The sequence below is a fragment of the Elephantulus edwardii genome, unplaced genomic scaffold, assembly GCF_000299155.1.
Source record: "Elephantulus edwardii isolate Elephantulus edwardi_28Jun2011 unplaced genomic scaffold, EleEdw1.0 scaffold00017, whole genome shotgun sequence".
In the NCBI taxonomy this organism is placed as follows: Eukaryota; Metazoa; Chordata; class Mammalia; order Macroscelidea; family Macroscelididae; genus Elephantulus; species Elephantulus edwardii.
The window spans coordinates 8,990,325-9,004,382 of record NW_006399767.1 but is presented as its reverse complement, the minus strand read 5'-3'; the positions used below and the strand labels follow the sequence as shown (position 1 = coordinate 9,004,382).

Genomic DNA, 14,058 nt, shown 5'->3' with positions numbered 1-14,058 from the left:
AAAAAAAATAAAATAAAACATTTGTTCTGAAGTTTCAGAGGAATGGCTGGGTTTGAGCTTAACTGAGGTGAGGAGGCCAAAGGATTTGAAGGAAAACCCCTGACTGTGTATATAAATTAAGGCTTTAGAAATAAGGAAGTTGGATTATATGGCTTCTAAAATCCTAGAGAGTTATTAAATTCTAGGATGTTACTTGATTGGCTTATAATTCATAACAAATAGTGTTTAGCTGTGCATTTTGTTAAATCTCTATAAAATTATGGGCATTTCACTTCATGAAAAAATGACAAGCACACATTATTAGATGTGTCTTCAATTATGTAATTTCATTCTGGGTTAATACCTGCTGGGCCAAACACAGAAGATATGTCTTCCATAACAGTCTTGTGGATGTCAGGATGAGAAAGTATAAATGCCAGTGTCCAAATGGCAACCTTAAAAAAGGAAAGCATATGTCAAAAATATGAACTTCTTGGACAGCGAGCAAAGGATATTTCATATGAAACAGTTAACCACGTGTCCTGCAGTCAGCTTTGACACTCCCAGTGACCCATTTATGTCAGAGTAGACATGTACCTCGTAGGGTTTCCAAGGCTGTGTAAAACCTTCAGAAGCAACTCACCTAGTCTTTCGTCAAAGGCACCTCCCTCTGAGGTGGGTCTGAACCACTAATCTTTAGGTCAGTTGTCAAGGGCTCAACCATTTCACCCACCTACAAATTCTTATAGTCACTATTAGTCATAAACATTGAAAAGAAATGTAGAAAATGTTGAGATAAATTTTAAAAGCATGTTATTAATGGCTGCCTTGGAAAACAAATTTTATCAGTTAAAAAGTTGGTCTTTATCATTAAAAGGTCAAATTCATAATCTTCTACTGAAACTGGGGCTAACTCTGGAGGTGCTCTGGTGGTGTGGTCTGGAGGGAGCTGCCATGCTAACCCAAAGGTGACACCTGAATGGTGGTTCAAATCTACAAGTGGCTCCTTCGGAGAAAGATCACAATTTCTTGTGATTTGTAGCCTCTGAAAATCTGCTAAAGGGTCAGCTATGAGTCAGTTCCAACCTGACAACAATGAGGTTTGGAGATGGATTAATTATATTGTTTAAATAGGTTAAACTATCTTTTACTAAAAACTGATATTTTAAAAAAATAATCAATACAACAGTATATCAAATATCAAACTCCAAACTCATTGCCATTGAGTTGGAACCAGTGTATAGATGACCCTATGGTGGTTTTTCAAAGACTATAAATTGCACAGGAGGAGATTGCTTATCTCTTCCAGGAAAATACTAGATATGCATACACCAATCTTCAGAAAGCAAATGATGCCAATTAAGACTTAAGACAAAGACATTTTTAAGGTTAAATTTCTTTAAAACATAAATGAATTGGCAAATTATATATATTGCAAATGAAATAAGGTCATTTCAAGAAACTTTATTGTATTTAAAATCCCTTTCCCCCGCCTACTTTTTTACGAAAGTGCTTTCCCCCTCCCCACTTTATTTAATACCAGTTTACTTTAAAAGTTCATATACATTGAAATCTCTTAAATTAAGTGATGACAGTCTTCAACATCAAACTGCCAGTAATCTATGAATCTGGACTCTGTGAAGAGGAGTGTGGCATCAGGCCAGGAGGAAGACTCATAAACAACCTGTGTTATGTAGACAACACAACCTTGCTTGTTGAAAAGTGAAGAAGTCTTCAAACACTTGCTGCCAAAAATTAATGACTCTGCCTTTGTATGCATACATCTCAACATCAAGAAAACATAAGTCCTCACCACTGAGTCAATAAGCTACATTGTGATAGATGGGGAAAGGATTGAAGTTATCAATGATTTAATCTTGCTTGAATTATCAATCAACACCCTTGGTGTCAGGAAATCAGAAGATGTATTGGTCAAGTTTGTTGTCAAGGACTTTTCCAAAATATTAAAGAGCACTGATGTCACTTTGAAGACTAAGGTGCACCTGATTCTTTTCAATCATTTGCTTCACATCTGAGAACTGTACAATGAATAAGGATGTTAGAAGAATAACTGATACCTTTGGGTTGTGATGTTAGAGAAGATTGCTGAATATACCATGGGCTGCCAAAAAAAGTATGTAGATATGTCTTAAACAAGGTGCAGACAGAGTGCTCCTTGGAGGTAATGATGGTAATGCTTTGTCTCTCATACTTTGGACATGTTGCTAGAAGAGGCTATTTCTTGGAAAGAGACATCATGCTTGGAAAGGTGGGGAGGGTCAGCAAAAGAGATGAAGACCCCCTCCAGTGGGATGGGCTGGCACAGTGACTACAGAAATGAGCTCAAGTGTATCAGAGATGATGAAGATGATACAGGATAGGATAAGTTTTAAGTCTGTTGTCCAGAAGGCCACTATTAGTTGTACTCAATGGTACCTAACAACATCAGAAAAAGGGGGTAGAGGTTGCAAGTCTGAATATTACTGAAATACTATAATGTACTTGAGAGTCCCCCTCTCTCTTATGTGGATGAAATTCTGTCATATATTTATTTTGTTATAGTGTTATATGTGTGGATCATAACAAACTGTGGCCGACTCTGAGAAGAATGGAAATCCCAGAACACTTGATCGTGCTAATACGAAACCTATACTTGGACCAGGAAGCAGTCATCAGAACAGAGCAAGGAAACAATGCATAATACAAAATAGGGAAGGGTATACGCCAGGGCTGTATCCTGTCTCCATACCTTTTCAACCTGTATGCAGAACAGATTATCTGGGAGGCTGGGCTCTATCAGGAGAAATGTGGGGTCAAAATTGGTGGAAGATCTGTCAACAATCTGCATTATGCAGATGACACAACCCTGCTTGCTGAAAATGAGGAGGACCTGAAGTACTTGCTGTGGAAGGTCAGGGACTGCAGTCTTCAGTATAGATTGAGACTCAATATCAAGAAAACAAAGATTCTCACCATTGGGCCAATTGGCAGCATCATAATGGATGATCAAGAGATTGAGATTGTTCACAGTTTGGGTTTCCTTGGATCCACAATCAACACTCTCGGCACCAGCAGCCAAGAAATTAAAAGACATATTGCAATGGGAAAGTCTGTAGTTAGAGACCTCTCTAAAGTACTGATGTGCAATGATGTCAGTCTGGAGACTAAGGTTTGCCTGATACATGCCATGGTCTTTGCAATCACTTGCTATGCATCAGGACAATGACTAGGGATAATAGAAGGAAAATTGATGCCTTTAAGCTGTGATGTTGGAGAAGAGTATTGAATATACCATGGACTGCTAGGAAAAAAAAAAGGTTTGTCCTGAAGAGGGTGAAGCCGGGCTGCTCCTTAGAGGCAAGGATTGTGAAGCTTCATCTGACATACTTTGGACATGTTGCAATGAGGGACCAGTCCTTGGAGAGGGACGTCATGCTTGGGAGGATGGAGGGACAGTGCAGGAGAGGAAGACCCTCAATGAGATGGATTGATTCAGTGACTGGGGTAATAAGAGGAGCAGGTGTGTCAGAGATGGTGAGATTGGCCCAGGATAGGGCAGAGTTTAGGGCTGTTTTACATAGGGTCACTATGAGTTGCAGGCGACTCGACGGCACATAACCACTACCACAATAACAACATAGTGTTATTATACCTTTGTGTTATTATAGTCTACTCTATTAACAGTAGTCTGCTATAAATCCACTGTCTGAGTTGCTTCAAATTCTTGGTGACCAAATGGGATTTCTGAAGTTGTAAATCCATATGGCAAGCAAATGCTATTTTTCTTCCATTGATCTGCTGGTGGATTTGAATTACTAAATTTATGATTAGCTGTGGTGTTGTCGTTGTTAGGTGCCATTGAGTAAACTATAACTCATAGTGATCCTTTGAACAATCAACTTGAACTTTGCACTATTCTGTACCATCCTTAAGATCTCTGACAGTTACTAGATTCTTGGGAATCATTTGCTTAGCATACAGATTGAAGAGAATGAGACCATTACTGCCACCCAAGCAGATATATGCACACCTATGTTTACTGCAGCTTTGTTAATGATAGAGAGGAGTTGGAAACAACCTAAGTGCCCGTCAACAAACGAATAAATAGAGAAGCTGTGGTATATTCACACAATGGAATACTACGCTGCATTGAAAAACAAGGAACTCATGCAATATTATTAAAAATGGGTGACTCTGGAGGACATTATGCTGAGTGAAATATCTCAGTCACAAAGGGACAAATACAGGGGAGCTCTGGTGGCCTAGTGGCAAGAAGCTGCAACTACAATCCCAGAGGTGCATGGTTCGAATCCACCAGATGCTCTGCCGGGGAAGGAGGGGCAATCTCCTCCTGTACCAGTCAGATCCGATTTGACGGTACACGCACACAAAAATAATAAAATAAAATAAAAAAAAAAACAAAGGGACAAATACTGCATAGTGCCACTGTTGTAAAACAGGACTGACCTTGGGGCTAGGGAGAGACTGAGAAAGATGGGCTCAATAATGTATACGGCATTGAAACAGATGAGGGAGAAAACTGTTTAAAAGGGATATGTGATTAGGTATTATTGTCATGACAGGAGTCCAGAATGAAAGCTACGTAGTGGAGTGGACCTGGGCGGAGGGATTATAAAATAATGGGAGAACTTTTCTTTTACTTTTCAAAGAGAAGATTGTACTGGAGGTGGAGGTGTGGGCAGGGAGAAAAGTGCAACAATGGATGAATGGAAATTGAAAAAACAAAAGACTAAAATGTGCCTGATTCATTCGGTGACATTTTCGATTGCTTCTTATACATCTAAAAGTTAAAAAAAATTAATAAAAATAACAAGAGAAGAACCAATGTTTTTAATTGTGATGTTGGAGAAAAGTAATGAATATCCCAGGGATGGTTTAAACAACAAATCTGCCTTGGAGAAAGTACAACTTTGGCGAGTGCTCTTCAGATGCAAAGGTGGTGAAACGTCATGTCAAATACCGTGAGCACGTTGTTAGGAGGAACTAATCCTTGGAAAAGGGCATCATATGGGGTGGGGGTAGGGAAGGTGAGGCGGGAGGTAAACCTTCAACAAGATGGATTGATACAGTGAGTATACCAATGGGTTCCTCCTGCACATCAGAGTTCAGGAGGATGGCACGGGATAGGACAAGGCCAAATCTGCTGACCATAATATTGCTATGTGTTGCAGTCAACTTGATGGCACTTACCAATAACAACAGCTCCCTAGAGGTAAGGATGACAGAGCTTACAAACTTTGGGCATGTTAATTAGGGGGAAGCAGTCCTTGGAAAAGGACGTTATGCTTAGAAGAGTGGAAGATTAGCAATAGAGAGAGATCCTCAGTGAGATGGCTTGACACAGTGACTGCAATGATGGCTTTAAGTACAGGAGCAAAGGTGAGGATAGAGAGAACCAGGCCCGGCTTTGATCTGTAGTTGTTAAGAGTTGAAGTGAACTGCATGGAAACTAACAAAAAGAACCCTCTGTGTTATGCACTACCACACTAGGGTTCCTGAAATATATATTGAAAATGAAGTTTTCACCTTTTAATTTTCTCTTTGCATAAAACAAGGAACTCATGAAATATTATACAAAATGGGTGACCCTGGAGGAAATTACACTGAGTGAAATATCTGAGTCACAAAAAGACAAATACTGCACAATGCCGCTGTTATAAAAGAGGACTGACATAAGAGTTGGGGGGGAGACTTAGAAAGAGGGGATAAATAACGCATACTGCATTGAAACAGACGAGGGAGAGTACAGTTAAAAGGGACATATGATTAGGTATTGTTGTCATGACAGGAGTCCAAAATGAAGGCTGCATAGTGGAGTGGACATGTGGGGAGGAACTGTATAATAATGAAAGAATTTTTCTTTTACTTTTTAAAGAGAAGAGTGAATTGTGGGGGAGGGGTGGGCAGGGAGAAAAGTGCAACAATGAATGAATGGAAATCCAAAGTCTGTAAACTTTCATTAAAATTAATTTAAAAACCACAACAAACAAACAAAAAGAATTACAAATGTGCACAATGGTGTTGCAGTTGATTTCTATAACAAGAAAGTTGTAAATAAAGGTCTAATTAGTGAAATAAACTATGTACTCATTCAGTTAAAAAATAGAAAGAAAGAAAGAAAACCTACAGAGACCTTAAGTGGTATCATCCATAGGAAGTTGTGCTGCTAACTCAAAGTCCATGCTTGTCCAGTGGTTCAAATCCACCAGTGGTTGTAAGGGAGAAAGATGAGTAATTTTCAGCCTTGAAAAGGCAATGGAAGGTCATTTATGAATCACTACAGATTCGAGAGTAATGAAGAGTACAGTCATAGAGTATATAAAACCACTGAAAAGAGTTTGGGTTTCTCTTTCATTCCCCCACCCCATAGATATTTATTATCAGAGCAGTTTCATCTAGGAATTTCGTCCTGAAAGGACTCAGAACTTAAGCGTTTTTGATTCTTTTGCTAACTAGTATTATATATAGACCTTTAAGTAATCTCAGTACTCCCCTCTGTGGTCAAAAGAAGAAGAGCAATTGCAGGAAGGGAAATGCTCACATTAATAAGGCTCATTCCTTACCCTTGCCTTTGTGACCTTAAATTGATATTGCAAGAATAAATATAGTAATGTGTACATAAAAACAAGGTGAAAGGGAGAATCAAACCTCTGACAATCCAGAAACTCCTTCACTGTGAAATTCTCCAGATTATTGCTGGCTCATCTGCTGTCTTGCTGGAAGAAGAACTGACTCATGGCTGACCTAGTGGGCTTTCAGAGAGACTGCAAATTGCACAAGAGGAAATTGCTCATCTTTCTCCCTTAGAGCAGCTAATGAATTCTAACCCCATGTCTTTAGGCTGGCCTTGCAACTCCTTATCCACAGAGACATCAGAACTCTTTATCTCAGAGATCACCTTAACTTGACAACTGACTCATTCATGGTAGACCCTCCAGGGGATTTCAGAGACTATCATAAATACAGCATAGAAGGAGAGTGCCCATCTTTCTCCTGCAGAATGGCTGGTGGATGCCAGTAGCCAGAGGGGCTCGCCCTTTGGATTGACAGCACAGCTCCGCATGGATTAGGCCACCAGGGCTCTCTGAGGATCCCCTAGCTCATTTTCACACAAGAACCAAATCTTCAAAGAGTTGACATGTTCTCTTGTCCTCAACTCAGATACTTTGACCTAGAGGTAGGAATGTCAGTTATTTGATTTAATTATTAATCATTACATTCTCAACTCATTTGATGAGTCAGAGTTAATGGTAGGAGATATATATTAGTGATTGCACATCAATTTTTAGTTACGTGAAAGAGTAGTTTGAAGTTTTGCATTATATTGTTATGTTTATGTTACATTTTTAGCAATTCACTAAAATGGGGGCAGTTCACTACTTTGAATAACACAAGAATGCAGCTAAACAATAAATTACTAAACTGTGGTATTACTTATAATTTTTAATGCATTTCTCAGTGAATTTCTTTTAGAAACTGAGGTTATTTTCTACTTTTGAAAAAGCCATGCATGAAGAACAATATTTATGAACTTTGTAAGTAAGCTAGTATAAAATAAAAATTCTATATTAAAAAAATCCATGAGAAAAAAATAATCAACAAAGAGTTTTCTACAGATTGAATCAACAAAGCATAAATGATTTTAAAGTATTTATGTACCCATATTTGTGAAATTCAACCAGGTGGATTGACACAGTGACTGTCACAATGGGCTCTAGTGTGTTAGGAAGTGTGAAGCTGGAGTGGAATAAAACAGGCTTCAGATCTGCTGTTCAGAGGGTCTCACTGAGTCGTACTTCACTCAACAGCCCCTAGCAACAACAACAATTTGTGAAAAGAGCTAAAAAAACTGCTCTGGTAGTGCCAATGAATGATTGGCAAAGAGACAGTGGGCGAAGAGAAGAAGGACCACTTATCTATGGCAGGGGTAGTAAGCACAATGTTTTTCCATAATTTTGGATAGATAAGAATAAAGGGGAGCAGGGAAAAGGTAGAAAATTCTTAGCCCTCTGCATCATGGGAGGGTGAAGTGAATAAATTATTGAACACCATTTATTCATCCATTCAAAAAGTATATAATAGATATTTACAAAAGTACTGAAGAGCAATGGTGTCACTCTGGACAGTAAGGTGTGCCTGGTACAGGCCATGGTCTTTGTAATCACTTGCTATGCATCAGAGAGCTGGACAATGACCAGCGAGGACACAAGGATAATTGACGTCTTTGAGCTGTGGTGTGAGAGAAGAGTATTGAATATACCATGGACTGCTAAGAAAACAAACAGATTCATCCTACAGAGGGTTAAGCCAGGCTGCTCCTTGGAGGCAAGGATTCTGAAGCTTCATCTGACATACTTTGGACATGTTGCAAGGAGGGACCAGTCCTTGGAGAAGGATGTGATGCTTGGGAGGGTGGAAGGACAGCACAGGAGGGTAAGACCCTCTATGAGGTGGATTGATTCAGTGACTGGGGTAATCGGGGTGGGTGTGTTTGACAGTGAGATTGGCACAGGACGGAGCAGGGTTTAGGGCTGTTGTACATAGGGTTGCTATGAGTCGCAGATGACTTGATGGCACATAGCAACAATTGTTGTTATAGAGATAGCTCTGGTGGCCAACTGGCAAGAAGCTGTGCTGCAATCACAAAGGTATGCAGTTCATGACCACCAGCTGCTCCACGGGAGAATGATGGGCAACCTCCTTCTGAAAACCTGCTATGTTCTGCTATGGGTCAGTTCTGGACTCTACAGTACACAACAACAACAATTATTGTTATGTGCTGTTGGGTTAGAACTGACCACCCAATGAATGTTGAAAGGTTATAAATGACATAAGAGGGTATTGCCCATCTTTCTCTGAAGAACAGCTGGTGAATTCAAACTTTTGCCTTTGGGTTGGCAGCTCAACTCCTTACCACTAAGCCACCAGAGCTTCCTAGATTATTTAAAGAATCCCTATTATATGCCAGGGGAGTTCTGAGGGCATAGTCCATAGAAAGTTGTGCTGTTAATCCAAATGCTCTGAGTCTTCTGCAGTTCGAATCCATCAATGGCTTGTGGCTTCAAAGGAGAAAGATGGGCAGGAGCCCCTCCCTTTACCATGACGGCCCCAGAAACCCAATGGAGAATGACCACGAGTCAGAGCTGATTCAACAGCAACACATTTTGCATCTTCTTATCTGTCAGAAAGTCTACCGTAAATCACAGCAAACACAGACATGTGTAAGGCATAATTCCCGCCAAAGAGCTCCCCATTTTTAAGGGAAATGAGAAACACATGGGAGAAAAGAGCAGTTAAATGTGCAAAAGAGTGTGTCAAAGGAGGACAGACATGACTGGGGGAGCTTCTGAGTAGATCGAATGAGGTTAGTGGTAAATAAAGATTGCTACTGAAGGGATCTTTAGGAAAGACTTCAAACAAATTAAACACTGATATCGTCAGCATTGATACTGATTGCTTTTGGGAAGATGTTATCATTTTGCAGTCACTACGAGTGGCATCCACTTCCTAAACAACAAGCTTCTATGAACTCTATGAACTCTGAGAAACGATAGCTATCGAAAGGCTTCAGGTCTTTTGTTCATGGGGTCTCGATGAGTCGCACTCGACTCAACAGCAATCAACAAACAACGACGACAATGTCTTAGAATTTGGAAGATTCCAAGAGAAAACACTCTCCATAGAAAAATTCTCATGAATTATAGGCTATACCTTAAACCAATCCAACAATGTTACCCAGCCCACAAAGGTGTCTCTAGGTGACCTGGCATAAAGCCCATCTGATGCCTGAACTCCAATTTTCCAGAGCTCTTGAATAGAGTACAAAGTAGGAGAAAAGAGATAAAGAAAGACAAGATTTGATTACTGAAAAGACAGAGCCTAACAATTCCACCTCCGTGAGAGCTGTCTGTGGCTCTCCCGCGCAGGGATAAGAGATCCCAGAAATCAAGATGGCCATTGTCACTCTAAGGTGATTGAAATGACATACCCTAGAGCTAGGGCGTCTATGTTCAGTGGATTCAAGAAAGTCAGAGGTGATGAGGACAGGCCAGGAAAGGGCAATTGGTTGTAATCAGGGAAATCATTTCTAGAGAGGAAAATGAACATTAATTAAATACCTATTTTCTGCCAAATCCCAGGAGCCACCTTTTATTTCTTTGTTATATAATCCTCACAACCATCCCATAAGGTGATGGTGGTTGTTGTAAGGTGCCATAATGTTGAGTACAACTCATAGCAACCCTATGAACAGGGGATCTGAAACGTATCCTATTTGGTGTCATCTTCATCATCTCTGACATACTTAAACCTATTGCTATTGTCATTGTGTCAATTTATCTTGTTGAAAGTCTTCCTTTTGCTCACTGACCTTCTACATTTCCAAGCATGTCTTTTTCCAAGGAATAGCCCCTCTTAACAACATGCTCAAAGTTTGTGAGGTGAATCAGCATCCTCGGCCCTAAAGAACATCCTGGCTGCACCTCCGCCCAGCCCTCCTTGTTCTTTTGGATGTGGCAGCATTAATTCCATTTTACAGACGTGGCATTTGAGTTTGGAAAGGCCCACTGTCACCTAGCCCTGTGGTGTAGCGTTGTACCTGACGCTTAAGCTTTTCCGAGGTCTCTATCCACACACTAGGATGTCTTGGCAAAGGTGTCAGTAAGAGCTAGCAAGCTGGGGGTCTGTGCCACCCATCAGTTACTTTCTGAAACAAATAACTTAAATCTTTTCAGACCAGCAAACAGCAACAAATTCCAAAGAACTGACTGACTCTGCCTGTGTCACATTAATGGGGCGTTGTGTGGTTTTTCTCTAGGGCATTTTTCTAATGTTGTTGTTGTTGTTGTTGTTGTTATGTGCCATCGAGTCACTTGCGACTCATAGCGACCCTATGTACAACAGCCCTAAACTCCGCTCTGTCCTGTGCCAATTGCACTGTCTCTGACACTCCCATCCCAATTATCCCAGTCACTGAATCAATCCACCTCATAGAGGGCCTTCCTCTAAAAGTCCTGAAAATTAATGCTCAGAGAGGATGATTAATTTTATTGTTGTTTTGAGAGTACTTTGACTCATTTTCTTTTAAGTTTGCTGTAGTTTATTCAGTTTAAAAACAAAAGAAAATCTCTAATCATGTATTCCTTATAAGGCTTTGACTGTGTGGATTCCACTGTGGCTGACTCTGAGATGAATGGAAATCCCAGAACATTTGATTGTGTTTATGCAAAATCTATACTTGGACCAAGAGATGATCATCAGAACAGAGCAAGGAGACATGGGATGGTTCAAAATTGGGAAGGGGGTCTGCCAGGGATGTATTTTGTCTCAATACTTTTTCAATCTATATGCAGAACAGATTATCCGGGACGCTTGGCTGTACGAGGAGGAATATGGCATCAGAATTGGAGGAATATTCATCAACAACCTGCATTATACAAATCACACAACCTGCTTGCTGAATGAAACTAAGGAGGACCTGAAGCGCTTGCTGCAGAAAGTCAAGGACTGCAGCCCTCAATATGGATTGAAGTTCAACATCAAGAAAACGAAGATTCTTACCATTGGGCCAATTGGCAGCATCAGTATGGATGCTGAAGAGACTGAGATAGTTAACAGTTTTAGTTTGGTTGGCTCCACAGTCAACACTTTTGGTACCAGCAGCCAGCAAATTAAGAGACATATTGCAATGGCAAAGTCAGTTGTCAGGGACCTCTCCAGAGTACTGAAGAGCAGCGATGTCGGGCGGGAGACTAAGTTGCGTCTGATCCAGGCTATAGTTTTGCAGTTGTGTGCTATGTATTGGAGAGCTGGACAATGACTAGGGATGACAGAAAGAGAATTGATGCCTTTGAGCTGTGGTGCTGGAGAAGACTGTTGGATATACCATGGACTGCTAGGAGAACAAACAGGTTTGTCCTGGAAAGGGTGAAGCCAGGGTGCTCCTTGGAGACAAGGATTCTGAAGCTCTGTCTGACATACTTTGGGCATGTTTCAAGGAGGAACCAGTCCTTGGAGAGGGACATCATGTTTAGGAGAGTGGAGGGACGGCACAGGAGAGGAAGACTCTCAATGAGATGGATAGATTCAGTGATTGGAGTAGTGGGAATAGGTGTGTTGGAGACAATGAAGTTGACACAGGACAGAGCAGGGTTTGGGGCTGTTGTACACAGGGTGGCTATGAGTTGCAGGCGACTCTATGAAACCTAACAACAACAGCAATGGTTTAAATCTGAGCTCTTGTGGCCTAGTGGCAAGAAGCTACGCTGCAATTCTGAAGGCACATAGTTCAAAGCCACCAGCTGCTCTGTGGGAGAATGGGGAATCTCCTCATGTGCTATTAACTGCCTCTGAAAACCCAATGATGGGTCAGCTATGGGTCATTTCCAGCTCTATGGTACACACACAGACAAACAAGTTTAAATCTTATAGATTTATAGAAATAAAACCTTTTACTAACATACTTACAGGAACAGTGTTGGACAGAGAAGCCCAAAGAAATAAGAGACCATAATTGGAACTTTTATGCTCATATTCTTCCACATTTAGGATATCCAGTATAACCTGCATTGCAGTCTGTTTTAAAAAAAATAAACATCGTTAAAGCACAGCTATGTGGCCAACAGTAATGTTAATAATAAGTCACAAGAGTTTTCTTTAATTCAAAACGCATTATTCTTAGTATCACTTACTGGTCATATAGTTTCTAGGAGTAGGGTTCCTTACTTCCTTGGTTCAAATTCTGACTCTGGGATTTGAAAGTTACATGACTTTGGGCAAGTTACTTTAACCTCTGTGTGCCTCCATTTCTCATCTGCAAAAAGGTCATTCTTTAATACATTCTTCATCGGTTGTTGTGCAAATTAAATGAAAATGATTATAATAGGACAGGTGCATATTGCATCTTTTTTCTTATTTTTTTAAAATGCTAAAACACTTTAAAAGCAATACAATCACATACAAGGGCAGATATTATTGTTGTTGTTGTTGTTGTTGTTGTTATAAGCACATATGTTTCATTGTATCATCTTTGTTTTACCTAAAATACCTCACACAGTGCCTTGAATGTATTAGCATTAGAATGAATGAACGAACCAACCAACAATCTGAAGAGCTGAGCTCTCGAGCCTGTTTGGCCGGCTTCATTTTTTATTCTGGCAGCTGGGCTGTGTTCATTCTTATAAAATGAGAGTTAGTCTAGAGTCTAGACCAATGAGTCTCACTTCTACTGTGTATTAGGGGTACTTAGTGGGACTTAACATTTTTAGAAAAGCTTTTATCTCTAATTTTTTTAACACACATAAATTCTGCCACCCATTGCCATGGAATAGAGTTGAGCCCAACTTATGGAGACATTCATGAGTATGACAGAAGAAGTATGCTTCCCAGAGGTTTCAATGGCTAATATTTTGGAAATAAGATTTCCAGTCTTTTCTTCTAGTGTACTTCTAGGTAGACTCAAACCTCAAGTGCAAGCCACACTAAAACACAGGTCTTTGGCACATTCAAGAGGAAAAAACCTTAAAACTAAACTGATGGCACATAAAAGCAACAGCTGACAAAAGCTAGTATTTGACTGGAATAGAGGTATCTTAGAACAGGCCCCCTTGTCTGGCCATCTAATGTGATAGCTCCCAGGTCACTCACTACACAAATTTTATCATGATACCATCCCCTCACCCCATGGAGTGATTTCCCAGATAATCCTCTGCTGTCATAGGGAAGAAATTAAGATAATATGACATTAACTGTTGCATTGGGAAAATCAGTTGTCAAGGATCTCTCCAAAGTGATGAAGGTCATGATATTTTTAATTGTTTCTCAAGCATCCAAAGTTGGGCAGTGTTGGAGAAGAGTCTTGAATATCCCATGGATTGCCAAAAGAACTGCTGTCTCACAGAGTTTGGGCTTGTTGTCAGGAGGGGTGAGTCCATGGAAAAGAATATCATGCTGGGGAAGGAGGAGGGTCAGAGAAAGAGAGGACAACCCTCAGTAAGACAGATGGACACATGTCTGGAACAATGGGGTCAAAGCATATCAAAGATGGTGAGGATGGCACAG

The 14,058-nt window shown here is 40.3% G+C and overlaps 1 protein-coding gene across 1 annotated transcript in view; it reads right to left on the bottom strand.

The window, feature by feature from the left end:
- LOC102861111 (24-hydroxycholesterol 7-alpha-hydroxylase-like) overlaps positions 1-14,058 on the bottom strand; it is a 182,423-nt gene that overhangs the window by 102,352 nt on the left and 66,013 nt on the right. The window contains exons 6-7 of the mRNA XM_006881929.1: positions 12,466-12,573; positions 344-434 (exon numbers count right to left, since the gene is read on the bottom strand). Coding sequence (XP_006881991.1) covers positions 344-434; positions 12,466-12,573 — 199 coding nt within the window. The remainder of the gene's footprint in view (positions 1-343; positions 435-12,465; positions 12,574-14,058) is intronic.